This window comes from Gadus macrocephalus, chromosome 7 (assembly GCF_031168955.1).
Source record: "Gadus macrocephalus chromosome 7, ASM3116895v1".
In the NCBI taxonomy this organism is placed as follows: domain Eukaryota; kingdom Metazoa; phylum Chordata; class Actinopteri; order Gadiformes; family Gadidae; genus Gadus; species Gadus macrocephalus.
The window spans coordinates 12,145,075-12,163,585 of NC_082388.1; the positions used below are offsets into that span (position 1 = coordinate 12,145,075).

The window sequence follows — 18,511 nt, forward strand, 5'->3', positions numbered from 1 at the left end:
CTATTCTAATGAATCTACATTATTTAGCATTGTTTAGTTATTATGCTATTTGATTGATACAATGAAACATTGGTTAATCTGTGTTGATCTAATCTTCAATTCATGAAATCCAAGTTTGATTAAATTTAACGACTAAACTTTTCAGACACGACCCTCTGCCTGGGCTGATTAACGTTACGTCCACTAGCCATGAGTCCTTCTCTTACAAGCAGGCCTACGCTATCATGTATGTTTACCATGAAAAGGTTATTAGGGGATAATTTACCACTTGGTGGCGACAAACCCTTGATAGTAAAATTTTTAACACAAGTTGCTTAGAAAGTTTTCACTACAGAAAAAATGCATTATAGATTAATTAATAAATATAATTTAAAACCGCTGCACACGGTTTTAAATTCAGTTGGCGTAGGCCTATTAAAGAAGCAGCGACATATCGCCCCAATCATAATAAAAAAAACAGTTATCAGACAACATTTCAAGACATGCAAAACAAAAAATATACATCTATACACAAATATATGCAATGACGTAGTTTTTAATTCCGCTTACTGCCCTGCCCGGGCCTGACGTGCTGGATCGTATCGATAAGTGCGATCTGAACTCCCTGCTGGCCTGAACTTTGGTCTCCACGGTTTCTCGTCACCGAGTCACGGAATGTAGAGCTAAACTCGCAGAAACGTGGAGATCGCTGGTTCAGCCGGGCAGCCTTCAATCGGTGTTGAACTACTGACAGGTGGACTCCGGGCCTCTTCGACTAAATCAGGAAGACGAACGGCTAAAGATGGGGGGAAGGAAACGAGGACGTGGTGGAAATGGTACCGTCGCCCCCCAGCAGGGACCACAGAAGCCCCGGGGAGCCAACGGAAGGGTGAGGCTGCCTTTTTCTGGTGCAATAAAGTCTCACATTTTGGAAAGTGAAATGATTCTGTCAATCAGTCAACTTTCAAGACACAATTCACTATTGAGAGATCACATGTACTAGTAATTTAACTGCTCAATGTGTGTGTGTGTGTGTGTGTGTGTGTGTGTGTGTGTGTGTGTGTGTGTGTGTGTGTGTGTGTGTGTGTGTGTGTGTGTGTGTGTGTGTGTGTGTGTGTGTGTGTGTGTGTGTGTGTGTGTGTGTGTGTGTGTGTGTGTGGTGTGAGTATGTTGGTGTTGTGTGGATTTGTATTCAGGAGCAAGAGGTCAATTTACCAAGGTGGTGTGATGGTTTAAACATATATTTATAATCAGGAATTCCGCAGTGAATGATTAGGTTAATAGGCTGATTAGGCTATCAAATGTAAAAAAAAATGTCATCATGATGATAAACTACAGTTATCCCTTCCGCTAAGATACCATTGGGTAGGATTATACTTAATACCGCACCATTGCCAGTCATTATCTCTGCTAATAGATTAGCCTACTTTAGTGTGTGTTTTAGGCCATTGCCCATTTATTTTTTAGGCGCTGTTATTTTGCACATTTGCAGCATTTAAGTTACTTTTATGATATGTATATTTCAATCCTATCCTTCTATAGAAGTCTGTGTCTCACTGTTATACTCAACCTATAACTATATTTATTAGTATAACTATACTTATTACGACCTACAATACAAAATTACTTCAAGCCTAGTTATATGATTCTGCCCTGGGATAATATAATGTCTATTTGATGGTTTTTAAGATACAGTATGGCTCAATACATTAGTCCACCCATCCATTGGTCAATTCTTCATTAACTACATGACTGTCAACATGCATTCAGTTCCTCTGGTAATTTGTAAAAGATGGCAGAAAGTTTTGATTAATGTATGGTATTTGAGAACTGTCTTCATTCTCTCTTCATTCTGTCTTCATGCAGGCTCTGAGGGAGCCGGCCATCTTTGCTAAGGCTAACGGCAGTACCTCCGAGCCCCCTCCTGAGAAGCTAACACTGGCCCAGGCCCGGAGAGGGACCCCAGGTACTCATGTCCACCGACTCCCTGCTGACAGGAAGGGGCAGGGTAGGGTAGTGGCTAGTAAGGGGTTCAACTTCCAACCCAAAGGTACTGGGTTTGATCGGGTAAAAGGGAACTGATAAACAGACTAAATAGTAACTGTTAACCGACAAGGCTTATGGGTAACCATAGTTACCCAGCGATAATGCAGAGTGATATGATCTTTGACGGGTAGATCAGATTTATATCAGTTTTTTATGCTTTGTACATTCTTATAAAACATTAGATACATGCAATTGGCAATAATACATTTCTTACTTATTTATTCATACAAAGTAGTCACACAATGTCCATTAAATGTACAATGTCGAAGATCTGCAAAGATTTTGTTTGAATAAAAGTCAGTTAAATCCATATCTTTGGCCCAATGAGGTAAGCTAATGGTCATTTAGCCCATGGCCCACTGATGAAAGCCCTTGCATTTGCAGTATTATGAAAGTAACGTGCTGAGTGTCCGTGGCGATTGGAATGCCCAATGCATTTGAATCAAAAGCTCTGCAGTTGGTGACGCACTATCATCACCCAGCAGCGGTTGTTCCACCAGGGAGGGTGTGTGGAGCCATCACACTGGACTCTTGAAAGCACTTGTGTATGATCGCCCATAGGTGCCACCAAAGAAAACTAATCGGAGTGCTTCGAGATTGCCCTTTAACAACAGAAAACAGTAACAACAGAAATAAAACCAAAATTCTCTGTCAAACTTTTGTTTTTCAGCAAACCGTCCAGTTAGAGTTTATGCCGATGGCATCTTTGACCTGTTTCATTCGGGCCACGCACGCGCTCTTATGCAAGCCAAGAACCTGTTTCCAAACACACACTTGATAGTGGGAGGTAAGGTATAAAGCCCTCTGTGAACTCTATGACAAATCTACAATTTGACATGGCCCTATCTGCTTGATGGCGCCCTATCTGCTTGTTGAATCTGAGGTTTGCTCTTACTGTGTTCTGTTTTAATTGTTAGGTTTTCTGTATTCTGTTCTTATCCACTTTGTAAACTTTATTATTTCCGTGCAGTCTGCAGCGATGAGCTCACCCACAAGTACAAGGGCTACACGGTGATGACGGAGGACGAGCGCTACGACGCGCTACGTCACTGCCGCTACGTGGACGAGGTGGTGCGGGACGCCCCCTGGACCCTCAGCCCAGAGTTCCTCAGGGACCATAAGGTCAGCGTGTCTCTGGAGAGGAGGGAGTGGGGTGGTGGTGGAGGGGCTTGGCGATTAATCGAATTTGATCGCGATTTCGATTTTAGCCTCAAACTATCAAAAAATTAACATAATCGAGTGCTTCTATATATATATATATATATATATTTTTTTTTTTTTTTTTTTTTTTTTTTTATGTTTTATAGAAAGGGCAGAAAAGCTGGATACATATCTGCATATCATTTTAAATTGGAACATTTTCTTTATTACCATTTTGTGTATTTTTTAAGGCGAAATTTCAAAGTTCTCAGTTACAAAAAGAAATCGGAGAGACATGCTGAATAAATACAACATGTTTTCAAACCTCAAAAATAATCGTTTGAATAATCCTGATTTCAATATTGACCAAAATAATCGTGACTAGGATTTTTCCCATAATCGAGCAGCCTAGGTGGTGGTGGTGGGGCTGTAGTGTGATGGACGGTGGTGGTTCCAGATGGACTTTGTGGGGATGATCAAGAGAAGGAGGTAATGGAGGTGGTTTAGGTGGTGATGTGGTGTGTGCTTGTGGTTCCAGATTGACTTTGTGGCTCACGATGATATCCCGTACACCTCGGCAGGATCGGAGGACGTCTACAAACACATCAAGGAAGCAGGTGAACACTCACACACCCACACAGAGCCACGGTGTGTGGGGACTGGACTTTTACCATGGCTGTGTCTACACGTTTCTTCGGGAATGTGTCTATATATGTGAATGTGTGTGTGTGTGTGTGTGTGTGTGTGTGTGTGTGTGTGTGTGTGTGTGTGTGTGTGTGTGTGTGTGTGTGTGTGTGTGTGTGTGTGTGTGTGTGTGTGTGTGTGTGTGTGTGTGTGCGCGGGTGTGTGTGCGTGTGCGTGTGCGTGTTCATGCATGCGTGCGTGCGTGTGTGTGTTCATGCATGCGTGCGTACGTGTGTGTGAGTGTGTGTGTGTTAAAGGGTGTGTTAAAGCATGTGTCTCTGACTGTGTGTATGTATGTTTTTACATCACAACTTCTTTTGTTCCCTTTTGTCCAAAGCGACTTACAATAAGGGCATTCAACGATGAACTTCCAGGACCTCAGCAGCTGCGTGTCTTGATACTTGTCTTGTGTATGTTTATTTAGGTTTGTGTGTATGTATTAATGCGTGTCTTGTGTATGCGTGTATGTATGTGTGTGTCTCTGTAATATTAATGCGTGTCTTGTGTATGCGTGTATGCGAGTACATGTAATAATGCATGTCTTGTGTATATGTGCATGTATGTGTGTGTCACTGTCTATGTATTAATGCGTGTCTTGTGTGTGTGTGTGTGTATGTATTAATGCGTGTCTTGTGTGTGTGTGTGTGTGTGTGTGTGTGTGTGTGTGTGTGTGTGTGTGTGTGTATGTATTAATGCGTGTCTTGTGTGTGTGTGTGTATGTATTAACGTGAGAATGTATTAACGCGTGTCTTTTGTATGTGTGTGTGTATGTATTAACATGTGTCCTGTGTGTGTGTGTGTGTGTGTGTGTGTGTGTGTGTGTGTGTGTGTGTGTGTGTGTGTGTGTGTGTGTGTGTGTGTGTGTGTGTGTGTGTGTGTGTGTGTGTGTGTGTGTGTGTGTGTGTGTGTGTGTGTGTATCTCAGGGATGTTCGTGGCCACACAGCGGACGGAGGGAATCTCCACCTCGGACCTGATCACTCGTATCGTCCGGGACTACGATGTCTACGCCCGGCGTAACCTGCAGAGGGGGTACACCGCCCGGGAGCTCAACGTAGGCTTCATCAACGTGAGTCAGAGGGTTCATAGCCTGGGAGACAGAGAGGAAAGGTTAACTTTTAAATATAATTTTTAGTGACTAATGCGGAATTGTCGATTGCAGCACGTCAGCTGTTGCAGCTGCCAAACGGGCTGCAATGTAACGCTACGGGGCAACACAGACCACTGACAGACACAGATTGTTTCTATAAGTGTCAGACAACATGATTCCCTTCACAGGAATGCAACTTTGTTCTTCACCTTTCTCTTGATACAGTCTTTTTGTTATTATATCTAGTTGCAGGAAAAAACATTTCCCTATTGACATTTCCCTACTGACATTACAATCTCAACAGTCCTTCACCCAAATCTCTAAGATAACACTAAGCTATTGCTTCTGTAGTCCAGCCCTTTCTCACGCTTCAACCATTCCCTTCCTGAGATTTCAGAACTGGACTTCTCCTTGCATCACAGGCAAAGTGTTATAGTACAGTATATAGTATACTATATTGCTTATATAAATTCCCTGTCTATACAAAAAATATAAAATATATCAACAATATAATAGATTTAAGAACAAATATAATCAATATATATATTCATTTAAGCTATATTGTTTATATATAAAGAATAAGAATATATAAACAATATAAATTACTATATATTATATTCTTAGGACAAGTCCAAGTTAATCTATGTAGCATATGTATGCATTTATTTATTAATGTATCCATTGTACTGTACATCTGTCATATTCGTATAAACATTTTATAAATGTCCATTCTCTTTACATCCATTATTAGATTATTACATCCATATTATTTGATTATTTTACTGCCTGACTAGTTTGCACATTGCTACAGTTAATATATAACTTATTTCCACATGGCCCATGTCTGTACGTTACAGACAGAGTACACAGCGTGCATCCATACCCAAAGCACACTTTCCCCCCAGAGCTGATTCTAATGCTGAAGCACGCGCTAACTCCCGCTCCACGTCCCCACGGCGCAGGACAAGAAGTACCGCCTGCAGAACCAGGTGGACAAGATGAAGGAGACGGTGCGCACGGTGGAGGAGAGGTCCAAGCAGCTGGTGTACCGCGTGGAGGAGAAGAGCGTGGACCTGATCCACAAGTGGGAGGAGAAGAGCCGCGAGTTCATCGGGAGCTTCCTGGAGCTCTTCGGCCCAGACGGAGCCTGGGTACGGTCGATCTGCCACCCGACGTATTGTACCAGGTGTATGTGTGATTAGCGGGGACGTCAGAAGCTGCACATTTTCAAAACTGCTTGTAACGGCTAATCCCACTCACACCTGGTGGTACAATATGTCCCCTTTAGTGAGATTCACTGTCCTGTAATAGGTTCACCCACATATCCTCAATAGGTTAAGAATAAAAGGATGAAAGATAACATACACTTCATGAACCGAGTGGGTCCTAACTTATTTGATAATGTAGGTATTAGAGCTTTTCAGATCCTCAATCCAAATAATTAAAGCCAAATTGTTCTATACTAAGATAAGTTATAACTCTATCACATCATTCTAACAGACTGTTCACAACTAATCCCAGTGTGGAACCGAAAAAAAGAAAAAGTGCTTTTATTCTGTATCTCTCCCTCCCACCCTCCCCCCTATCTCCCTCCCCCCTCTCTCCCCCAGAATGCCATCCAGGAACGTGGTGGGCGGATGCTGCAGGCTCTCTCCCCTTACTCCTCCCCCCGGGGCTCCCCCAGCAGCAGTCCCACCAGGAGACGCTCCCTCTCCCCCCAATCTCCCACCTCCTCCTCCCCCCCTCCCTCCTCCATCTCCACCCCCTCCTCCCCCACCTCACGCCGGAAGAAGAAGGGGGGCGCCTCGTCCCGTGCAGCAGGAGCCGGCACTGGCCTCAGACCTACCCGGCAACACGGCGGCCAATCAGGAAAATTGTATTCATGAATTAAATTATGCTGTCGTTAAGGTGTCCAGCTAATTTTTTAACAAGCTATAGAAGATAAGAGAATGGATCTGGTTTGATAAAATTCTGCTTTTAAAAACCACTTCTGACTGTGATCTGCTGAAGAGCATGTGGGCGTATTTATGACATATTTAAGAAAACACAAAAGTCTAAATGTGTCTGGTAAGGTAAAAATCTGGGGAAGATATGTGTATCTGAATGTGCAATAAGGTAATTTGCATGGCATACTTTTGACAATTAGCCTAATGGGAATAAACTCTATATTTTATAACAATATTTTTTTTTCTTTCTTGCTTGAAATATTAAATGTCGAAAAGTAAAAAATAATGTGCATTGTATACCGTACATTAGAAAGGACCATGGAAAAGTATGACAGTAAAAAAGTATCTCAACTGTATACAGCTTTTTCTTTTTCTTGAAAACGTTAATGCTAGTCGAAAATAACGTTCAGAGCAAATAAAAAAATAGGTCTAATATTAGTGTACTCTGTTAAACCTATTTTCCACCAGCGTTTGTGTACAGTGCAGTATTTGTGAACACTTCGTGAATGGGCTGCAACTAAATATAAACATACACTTTGTACACTGGTCCGATCCCAGGACGGATCACACAGAGTCCGTCCTGGGATCGGACCCCCATAGCTGCCCTCTCCATCAACCTTGGAGCCGTCCCTTTAAATATGTGACGTCAGCGCTAAATGTCCTGTCTACACGCGGATTAAAGATGGCTCCCTCTTATGTGGTGAAGTCCTGCAAAAAGCTCCTCAACTGGATACCTGTCGTTTTTATAAATCTTGTTGTTTTCTGGTCTTATTATGCATATGTCGTGGAGCTATGTGTGTGTAAGTACATGTATTCATATTCATGTTGAGTAATCATTTGTAACTCATAGTTGGCCAGTGTCGCCAACTCCTGTCAGTTGAATGGAAAATGTTTAGTCGAACAACAAGTTTTTATTCCATTAACTTAAACATAACCTAAAGTGCATGAGTGCACAGTTATAAACATGCCACTTTGTCATGCATAGGGATGTTGAAGTGCAGTTTAAAGTCTGTTTGGTATCAACAGTCATGTAAAACAGCATGTTTTGAACAGCTCCCTTTACCCCGCTCATTATGCACATAGGCTACTTTAAACCCATTTAACTTTAGAAAATGTTTAGGTTCTGCATGTAAACAATTACATTTGGCCATTAAATTGTATGAGTCATTTAAACCAGTTGCAGTGTCAAATTGACTCTATACATTAATAACCGCTTATGTTAAATCTAACTTCAAATTGTTGCAGAGATACATACATAAAATGTCTATCATCAAGTCTTGCAATATCAGAAAATCGACCGTGTTTTGCACAATGTTAATATCACCAACGTTAATATAATACCCAATTCATATGCAAGTAGAGCACGTCGATATGCAATGCCAATAATACGTCCTCATGCATTTATGTAAACGTCAGCTCAATGAATGAGAGACCACTGTAACCTAATGCATTTCCCTTGTTATAGCCTATGCTGCATTGTATAATTGATAGGTATATATAGATATAATAAAGTGTACCCGAAATAGGCCTACATATGGAAACAAACGTTTGAATATCACAAACGTACATTTTAAACGTTATTGTAAGTAGATAATTAGGACTACTGCCTGTACTGGGTAACCACTACTTTTGTATCACCAGTTCCTGTGTGCGTTAACCCGGGTAGCGGCGTGTTGCTAGGGGACCGGGACAGTAGAACCAGGGCACCGAACAAAGCGTCCTCTGATTGGTTGGTCGAGCCGGTCGTGCCAGGCGGCTGAAGGGGACATGGATGGGCATGTGGGGGGCAGGTCAAAGATATGCTATAGCTCGGCCTTTATTCTATCGCTTTATTGTATAGCCATTTTTTTATTTCCCATCTCAAAGTGCATTCTTTTTTTTTTTGCTTTTTCTTAAACAGATACGATCCCCGGGGATGCAGAACGAGGTAAGTCACACATAAATTAGGCCTTCATTTATGAAAGGCTTTATACTTGTTAGATTAATTATAATTGCATTTTGTCTTTTCTCTGGGCTGGGAAATGGACTGTAATCATATAATAGTTCATAGTTTTCATCTGCTACTATGTTGACGCCCTCTGTCTCGTGTAATATTCATGTAAAGCACATTGTAACTCGTGTTTTATTTCACACTGGTAATGTTTCCAGCGACGTTGATACAGTTCCACTGAATATGTTTGTTTGTTTTTTTGTTTTGTGAAGTCAGCTACCTGGTCGTGTTTCACTTCTTCTTCTTCCTGTTCATTTGGTCTTACTGGAAGACCATCCTCAGCACGCCAGCCTGTCCCTCCTCCAACGCTGTACGTGCGCGCGTGCGTGTGTGTGTGCACGCGCATGTGCACACCAAAATCCACCTACATCATTTCATATAGATATAGGAGTTAGTTTTATAGCCTGTTTCCAATGCAAGTTAATTAACAATGTACACATTGGCTGAATTTCTGTTATCCTCTGTTATCCTATTAGATTAGAACCATAAATCTTGTCTTTCCATTCCATTCCATTCCACTCCTGTGATGTGGTGGGTAATGGTCTGTTTGCTGTGGTCCCAGTTTGGTCTTCCCAAGGCGGAGAAGGAGCAGTATGAGAGGGAGCAGAGTTCGGAGGTTCAGCAGGAGCTCCTGAAGAAGGTGGCTCTGGAGATGCCGGTGTACACTCGCACAGCAGGGGGCGGTAAGACCTACCAGTGGACATAATATCATAAAACTTAGGATGTGACGCTATGAAACATATTTTATGTTTGTGTGGACTATGTCACCAACTCAATGTTGCACAGTGGTCTGTCAAAGGTAATGAGTTAGACAGCAATGCCTTTTGAGCAGATGTATACAACTTTAGTTGAATATACAAATACAACTTTACATTAAGCACATGTACGTAAGCCTTCATCGTGATCTTTATTTTGTAGATAGTTCACAATGAACATCGTTTATGCTAATTGCAAACAATATGTTTGCTAATGAGTAAACTATCAGGTCTGGCGGTCACTCGCCTTGAGTATGAATCGTTCTGTTAAATCCAGACATTGCTTAATAATTGTTGTCTATTCTGAATGAACAGGATATGATGTGGTCCGTATAAAACTTAGAATAACACAATTTAAGTTTGATCAAAAGAACTTCATTATTATTTGGTCGCTAGCGAGAGGGGAGGGGTTTGGCATATCTTTGAAAAGAACATGGAATATTCCAGTTAACCCCTGCTAGCCTGAATTAATTGAAAATAGGATAAAGAATATCACAATTGTGAAGCTAACTACAATGTGTAAGGGTGTACTGTTTGCATACTAACTTGAGTTACTTCAATAAGAAGTATGACCTCTGTGCATACTTCTTTTCACAAAGTCAAGTTAAACTATAAGCCCTGAAGACAATGCCGCAATCAAGGGATATCTGTAAGTCCCCGCTCCTGTAGTAAGAACTAATAGGAACAAAAATTGCCCCATTGCCTGCTTTGTCCATATTTTATCACATTTGTGGGGATAATTCTTTTAAAATATTTTTATTGTTTTATCAAGGGGTTGTAATATCTGGCTGAAGTTGGTTCCTAATTTTCATTGATGAAAATAAAATTGAGACTAGGGTGACCGAAATTGACACTTTATACGTTAAAATATGAAATCCGGAGATTACAGAGCGGTAATGGAAAATACCTGGAAAATGTTGAAGAGAACCCTGTCAAGTGTTTTTTGACACCAAGTGTGTGTGTGTGTGTGTGTGTGTGTGTGTGTGTGTGTGTGCCATTCCAATCACCAATAATATTGATTAGACTGTAGCCCCAGAAAGCATCCTGATTGATCAATGCACGGATGGATATTTAATACACAATTCATGCAAAACCATGTTCTGATCCTATAGCTACTTAGTCTGCAATCAGTCCAGTTCTTTCTTTTGTTTGGTTATTCATTTTTAGTAGTAGTTAGTCCAATATTGATCATATGCTTTGGTTGCTGTCAGCCCCACAATCACTTTTGTCAGAAGCATCTGCTCTATGACTTGTTTTACCATAAACATACTGTTACAAATCACAGCTCACTTTTCCCTTCTAGAAAGCTGTGTGTCGCCATGCTGCCCCACACTAGACCGTGATAATAACTGCTAATGCTTTGCTCCCTACAGCTGTGCGGTACTGTGACTCCTGTCAGGTGATAAAACCCGACCGCTGTCATCACTGCTCCACCTGCGAGATGTGAGTATGTCTCCTCCTGGTTCTGCTCCTTCTGGACCGTTTTCCAAGCAACTCAATCTTATTTAATACAGCCCTTAATCACATTGACATGTTCTCAAAGGGCTTCACAGGTTCACATCATACACCAGCCCCTAACTCTGAGGCTCTGGTTCTCTGTCTCCCTATAGATGTGTTCTGAAGATGGACCATCACTGTCCCTGGTAGGACGTGTTACTAACTGACTTATCTCAGATCCATAAGTTCCACAATGCTATGGCCGAATGTCTGGGGGCAGACTGCACAGCGCCTAGGTCGGACACCAGAGAGTGCAAGGGGCGGACTAATGCAGTGTTTCCGGTTTTATAATTGATATGTTCTTCTTAAGATGCATTTTTTTTGTGAGTGCAAGGGGAAGGTCTCAGAAGACGATTTCAACAATTGTTTTAGGCAAAACTACAGGAAAGGTTTAGTTCACCAGGGCCGGCCGAGGTTGCGATAGATGTTAGCAGAGAAGGGATACCGACCATGGGAAAACCATGGGAAGGTTTTACTTATCAGACCTCTTCTTGATCCAACATCAATGGTCAGCCATGTGACGTGTGTGCTGGTTCCACCAGTCAGATTGTTTCCAGTAGAGACTCATTCCCAGTTCCCCTTGATTTGCGCTTGTCTGCTGTCAAATTTTGGATGTTAATCCAATGTCTGATTTGTGGGACTACTAAATAACTATCTTAATGGAATGGTTTATTCTGTTGTATTATTATGACTTAGCATGCTCTTTACTTCAGGGTGAATAACTGCGTGGGCTTCTCCAACTACAAGTTCTTTGTGTTGTTCCTTGGCTACGGATTCGTCTACTGTCTGGTCATCTCGGCCACCGTCATCCGATACTTCATCATGTTCTGGACCGTGAGTTCAAGACAATATCTTATTTCTGATCGCAGAGCAATAGAATGAAGGATGTCAATTGACCCAAAATCAAAGGCATGAAAGCATGTATTTTATTTTATTTATTCAATAACTCCTCTTCAGAAGTTTGACCATTCTTTAGAACGTCTCGTGGGAGAATGAGTGGTCAAATTTTGAGCAAAATAAAATGAAACATCCCTTTCGCTGTCTGCCGTCAGACCTTAAATGTTAGATATAGACTGATTCGCAAGACTAGTGATATGGCACAAGCCTCTCCAGTGTTATGTTTTAAATAATACTATAACAAAATTGATGTAATCTTAACTAGGTAAAAAATAAAACAAATTGAAAAAATGGCTTGATTTAATTCTGAAGCTTATGTATCGTTTAATAGCATATTTTCACCTTCAAACACAGATTTTCTCCTGTGAACTACAGATTGTGTAGAAGGCATATTTCTTATGCAATCATCGTAATAAGGGTGCAGATTACTTTTGCTTCTCCAATGGTGCGTCAGGCAACTTTTTAAAATGAAACTTTTGCCTAAAACTCTGTCCATGTCATTGCGAAACACACCAAAGAAAGTAAACTAAACCCAGCTGCCACAGGAAGTAAATATAATTGTGACAAATTTAGGCTACAGAGACATGTAGTCTATTGGTTGGGCTGTCCACTCCGAAAGGTTTTGGGTATGAACCCCAATGTCGGCAGCCTACCTGCTCTTTAATAACATGTATTTAAAATCAAATTCAATGTAAGTCGCTTAGGATAAAGGCCTGTGCTAAATAACTAAAGAGTTAATAGTACAAAGAAGAGAGAACCAAATGACTGTGTTCATGGAGCTACTGCTTGAGGGCTCCATCTCATGGTTGATTCTTGGTGTGCGAGTTAAAGCTAAGTCTCTCTAGGCCAACAGTGCCATTATGCTCCTCTCAGTACCAAAGTACTGCTCTCAGTACCACAGCTCTCCTCTCCTAGCCTCCCTGTACACAATAGCAGCTGTTATTCAGCTCCTCAGCCAGGGGACAGGATGAGAGCTCCCATTGTCCCCATGAAGAGCTAACTTTACACCCTTTCCTTCTTTTGAATGCAGTGAATCCGACAGGACTTATCTTGAGCCATCCTTGTCGATCAATCCGTCTATTTACAATGAGGTCCTTCGGGTCTGCGTCGGCCAACCTTTGACTTTAGGTGTAGCACTAAAATGTAATCTAGACCTTTCTTGAATCACCTCAAATGAAAACCGTAATAAAAAGATATGAATACCCATGCAATGGTTTAGCAAAGAGTGCTAGCGCCCCCCTTTATACACAACTGTTACTGCGAGAAGGCCATGTCTAGTGGGAAACAGTGGAGAGAAAAGGTCAGCAATGCTGCTTATGCTCCGAGTGGGTTTATTAAGCAAACACAAATTAACATAAAACATTGATGGAAAATGTATGAAATGTACAAAGCCTAACAGTTTTTGAAATAATAACAAGCCATAATACTTTGACATAATTTTTTTTTACAATATTTATAATTTCAATTTTCTTTATAGCTATTTATATTATTGTAATTTGGTCTATCAAGAATACTACATGCAGTACCGGTCTGTACCACCAGTGATACGCATACCACAGGTTGAAAACACTGACAGAAAAGGATTTTTTGTAAATAATTTTGAATGAATAAATTATTAACACATTCTCACTTTCTTTTTTACAGAAACAACTGTCCGACACCCACGCCAAGTTCCACATCCTCTTCCTGTTCCTGGTGGCGGCCATGTTCTTCCTCAGCATCCTGTGTCTCTTCAGCTACCACCTATGGCTGATAGGCCAGAACAGGACCACCAACGGTAACCTAGCAACGCCTCTAGCAACTAAGTAATGTCACCTCTGAGCCAATGCTTGCCGTTCTTTCAATTCACTTATTGGCAGGGTGCCATCTGCTAGGAATATGATTCCTTAATATGTGGCAGCGTTGGACTGCCCCCCCCCCCCCCCCCCCCCCCAGATTTCATAAGGAAATAGTTGTATTATTTCATTATTATTTCAAAGACATACATTACCCATTGACAGGTTCCTTGGTCTGTGTAGGATATCCCAAGAGGCTGTGTGTCTCGCAGTACCATACGATTATTTAATAGATTTTGCATTACAGTTATTCTTGGAATTTGTTCATCATTTATTATGTAAATTAGGACAGACGTGATGGCAAAAAAATGGCTTGTTTACTGTCAACACTGTAACAAGGGTTCTTTCAGATAGGTATCAAGGTCAGAAGACATCCCTGGTAAATGAGATGCCTCCATAAGCATACTGATGTGTTTTAAAGGTTTAATGATGTAACATCTCCCATTTAAAATATCTAAAAACGATTAGAACAATTGTATCTATTTTTTGGAGTTGTGTACATTATACCAACTGTCCAACCCAGAAAAAATCTACGGTACGTTTCATTCAGTCCCCTCTCATTGCCGTCATATCCTCTGTTCCCCCTGACCTACAGGGACACATGGGGAGCTGTTATCCAGTTGAGGCCTCAGTTATCCACATGATAATTCCACATGGATCTAACTATTATAAGTGGCTTATGCCTGCCGCCAAGCTAGTGCGTCCAACATCATTAACACTCAGCAAGTTATTTTTAATAAGATAATACTAATACTAATTAATAATAATATCTAAGATAGTTTTGACCACGTTACCTCACGAGACCCTTAGCAGCCCACATGACACATTTGACCTTTCTGTTACTAGTTGTTAGTAACTAACCCTAACCCTAACCCTAATGTTAAATGGTCCTTTTTGCAGAGGCGATGCGGTCGCCAATCTTTCGAAATGGTCGGGATAAGAAAGGCTTTTCTCTAGGATTCAGCCGGAACGTCGCGGAGGTGTTTGGAGACAGGAAGATACTCTGGCTGTTTCCTATCTTCTCAGGGTAACTCATCCTGCACGCCACTTTGCACCATGATTTACAAAATGATTTAAAAAAACATGTAACAATTACAGAAAAGTGTAATAATCAGGGTACTTATGTCTGATGAGTTGACTCACAAAGTTCTTCAACCCTGGCTTTAAAGTGGTGTGTTTCCTTTAATAATGTGTGTGTGTGTGTGTGTGTGTGTGTGTGTGTGTGTGTGTGTGTGTGTGTGTGTGTGTGTGTGTGTGTGTGTGTGTGTGTGTGTGTGTGTGTGTGTGTGTGTGTGTGTGTGTGTGTGTGGTCCATCCCCAACAGTCTTGGGGATGGACAAACCTTTGTCACACGATTGGTCCACATAGATCCTGAACAAGCCAATCAAATCCTCCAACAAAATGGAAAAATGTAGGTGATGTTGCCAATTTATATAAATCCATTCCATATTATATCTTTGTATTTTGTTCCATTCAATGGAACAAAATGGTCATATTCAAATGATCATAAAAAACAAGTGAAGTGATTTGATTTGTCTACATTTGGCTATTATCTTATTTTCTTCTTATTTCAGTCCTGCGGACGGAGAAAACCATTCCAGCCTGCTTGAGAACGGTGTGGCGCACACGGTGGCAGGGATCTCTGAGAAATCTGGTGTGTGATCCCCCCCAGTGGCCGGGCCGACAGTGTGACATGGCTCCATGTCATCAAGAAACATGATGACATGGTTTCATGTTGCGTGGGGGGGTGGGAGTAGGTGGTAGAGCGGGTTGACTGGTAACCGGGAGGTTTCTAGTTCGATCCCCGGCTCCTCCTCCTAGTGTCGAGGTGTCCTCGAGCCAGACGCCTCACCCTAACTGCTGCTGACGAGCTGGCTGTCGCCCTGCGTGGTTGTCTCCGCCGTCGATGTGTGAATGTGTGTATGAATGGTTGTAAGTCGCTTTGGATAAAGCGACAGCAAAACCCCCTAAATGTTAATGTAAACGAAACCATTCTGTAACAACAAATGAATAAGCAACTGTCTTTATTATAACCATCAATGTTGTGCCTTCCAGCTGCAGACCAAACAGTCTCCGTTACCATGGAGAGTGTATAACAGGTACGTGTGCACGTGTTTTGAGTCAGATATGCATAGAGTTGTTTTTATAAAGTTACCTCTGAAATGTACAAGTTTAAGTATAATGTAAAAGGCCTGATTACGTTCTCACCTTCTTCAGTTTCAGGGCACGGCGCCATTGGTTCTCCCAGCTTACTACAGAGCCCTGCTAGGGTAACATCCTGGGAAATGCGTGTAAATCTGTAGCCTCAATCGAGCCATCCGTACACACTGTTGATAAACCATAGCCACAGATTACTAAACCGCACACGCAGATTACCGACGCGGGCGTACATATAACCAAACCGTACACACGGATTACATTTGGGAATGGAATGAGTTGAAACAAGTTTGCCCAAATCGCAAAATCGGTACATACGGGGTGGGTAATCTGGGAACGGTTTAGTAATCCAACCTCACGTTGGAGGGTACAGATTTACAGAGAGGTGATGTTCCACCGTATGAACCCAGCCGGGCTCTGTAACCTGCCAAATATTCAAACAGCTTTTAGCTCGTAGGTTACGCCTCAATAGCCCTTGTTTATCGTTCTTCGGCCGGGTCGTTTGTTTATATCTTCTTTAGGTTCTATGCTATCAATTCGAATTTTTCCACATTACCGATTTGTTCAAATTTGGCATTCTGTGCCATTAGTAAATCCAGTATTTAAAAAAAAAAAGAAGATGGTTTACATGGGTCCCTTTGGCCCACGAGGCAGGGTGTGTGTTGGGGATGATAGAGAGGCATAAGCATGCATGAGAGAGATAACAGAACTACTTATTTCACTAACCTACTTGTTTGTTTCTTCAAACCGCGCCACCCTACCTCAGGGATTGGCGCTGTGGTTTATCTAATTGTGTTGTCAGATCAAGTTAGATTTGATTTGTTGCTCTTTAAAACCTAAGTCCACCTAAGTCATGCTGTTTACAATAATAATGTTTTCATTCTGCGCTACGTTCCATATTTGATATATTAGGATGGGAATTAGGAAAAAGGATATGAGCACACAGCCTTTTAGGATAATGGATGAGATGATATACACTGCTATAACAGCCGAAGTTGTTAGATGCCATTCTTTATTGCACTACATATATTTGTTATTTTTATTTATTCGATTATTTATTTAGCATTCAGTGTTAAGCTGCTGTTTTGTGTTTTTTTACATCATTGCTTTTTTGTTGACTTTGGTTGTAACGGGAAAGGTGCGTAGTCTAGATAACTATCCAAAGCTTTACAAACATCAAGTCCTTTTTATAAAAAAAAACAAATATCATACGTGGATCTGATTCTATTCGTATGATTTTTTTAGAAATCTTTTTTTCTAAATGAAAGTAAATGTTTCCTTATTAGGTTGCATACAATTTTTGTATTGATATTGTAATTGCAAAACACAGTGGCTCTGTAATCCAAAGCCTTTAAAGCTAAAAGATGAAATATTTATTTCAATTATTTTCTTTAGTTTGTAACATTTGTTTATTTATTTGTTTTAAGGATCGCCATTAGCTGATGCCATGGCAATCAGCTAATCCTCCTATGAAGGTTGTTTTTCTCAAAGTTTATTGCTCACAATTTTTGGTTGACATTTGGTCCGAAATGTATACATTTATACACTTTTCTACTCCAAACAGATTATCAGATTATCAGTTGCATTTAATTCAGAGAAATGGCACAGGTGTTGATTGTCATGGTGATCGTTGGATCATGGGTTTAGCAATTTATAGATACTAAAACATTTAAAACCAAAGTAACTTTGTGTAACAACAAAACTAAATTGTGTTCCACATTAACCATAACAAAACATTTTGGATTTCCTCTGCAATACATTCGGTTCTGGTGTATAAGAAATGTTTTCAAATAACTTTTTTCACTGTGAGATTGGATATCGCTTAATACTTGTAGTAACTGTCATTTTTCAAATATGCTGTGGTCTTTTTCACAATCACAGCCGACACAGTATAAATCAAGACAACTATAGGTATATAGTTAATCGCAATGGTAGCACATTTATGTACATGGTTCAAAGTCTGAATTAAAATGTCTTGTTTTAAATACCCAATCAAATGTCTCATTTATTTGCATTCTATAAAAGCATAAGCCTACTTTTGACATAACTTAACACCTTCACCCAATGGTTTTAGTAGGCAATGTGAAGTAAATAATACAAATATACAGAAATTCATTGTGATATTTCAATTATTTCATCACGGTATGGTTTCAGGTTTCAGTCAGCACTGGGAGTTTCCTCTGCTCTCTATCTCAAACTGTTGCCTATTAAAGCTTTGTTCCAAGCTTGAACCCAAGGAGAATATACGAGAGCTTTCAAAGGTGAATGGCCGCAGGTCCTTCCCCTCCATGTGGCGCAGCCGCTGGGTTAAAGTGTAACGGCCCAGAGGAAGGCCCCATAAAAGGAAGTCATAATACATGACTCAAATGGGAAAGGGGTTAATTACAGTAACTCAAGCACTGATACACGCGCCCTTTGCAAAGCGTTGATCAATGGCACGATTATATATTTTCTGTAAAAAAAAAAGAAAAAGGGAAAGTTAATTTTTGCCCATCAC

The 18,511-nt window shown here is 40.8% G+C and overlaps 2 protein-coding genes across 2 annotated transcripts; both read left to right on the forward strand.

The window, feature by feature from the left end:
- The first annotated feature begins 614 nt into the window (after positions 1–614).
- LOC132460862 (choline-phosphate cytidylyltransferase B-like) lies at positions 615–7,239 on the forward strand. Its single transcript, XM_060055805.1, has 8 exons — positions 615–868; positions 1,846–1,945; positions 2,696–2,812; positions 2,996–3,147; positions 3,704–3,782; positions 4,774–4,916; positions 5,900–6,088; positions 6,548–7,239. Exons 1-8 carry the CDS (start codon positions 782–784, stop codon positions 6,821–6,823), a joined length of 1,143 nt encoding a protein of 380 aa, XP_059911788.1. The 5' UTR covers positions 615–781; the 3' UTR covers positions 6,824–7,239.
- Positions 7,240–7,376: 137 nt separating this feature from the next.
- On the forward strand, positions 7,377–18,001 carry LOC132460869 (palmitoyltransferase ZDHHC20-B-like). The gene is made up of 13 exons (XM_060055819.1): positions 7,377–7,683; positions 8,784–8,810; positions 9,086–9,183; positions 9,436–9,556; positions 11,002–11,071; positions 11,239–11,271; positions 11,839–11,959; positions 13,667–13,799; positions 14,758–14,884; positions 15,182–15,268; positions 15,432–15,511; positions 15,913–15,956; positions 16,075–18,001. Exons 1-12 carry the CDS (start codon positions 7,566–7,568, stop codon positions 15,951–15,953), a joined length of 1,056 nt encoding a protein of 351 aa, XP_059911802.1. The 5' UTR covers positions 7,377–7,565; the 3' UTR covers positions 15,954–15,956; positions 16,075–18,001.
- Positions 18,002–18,511: the final 510 nt, after the last annotated feature.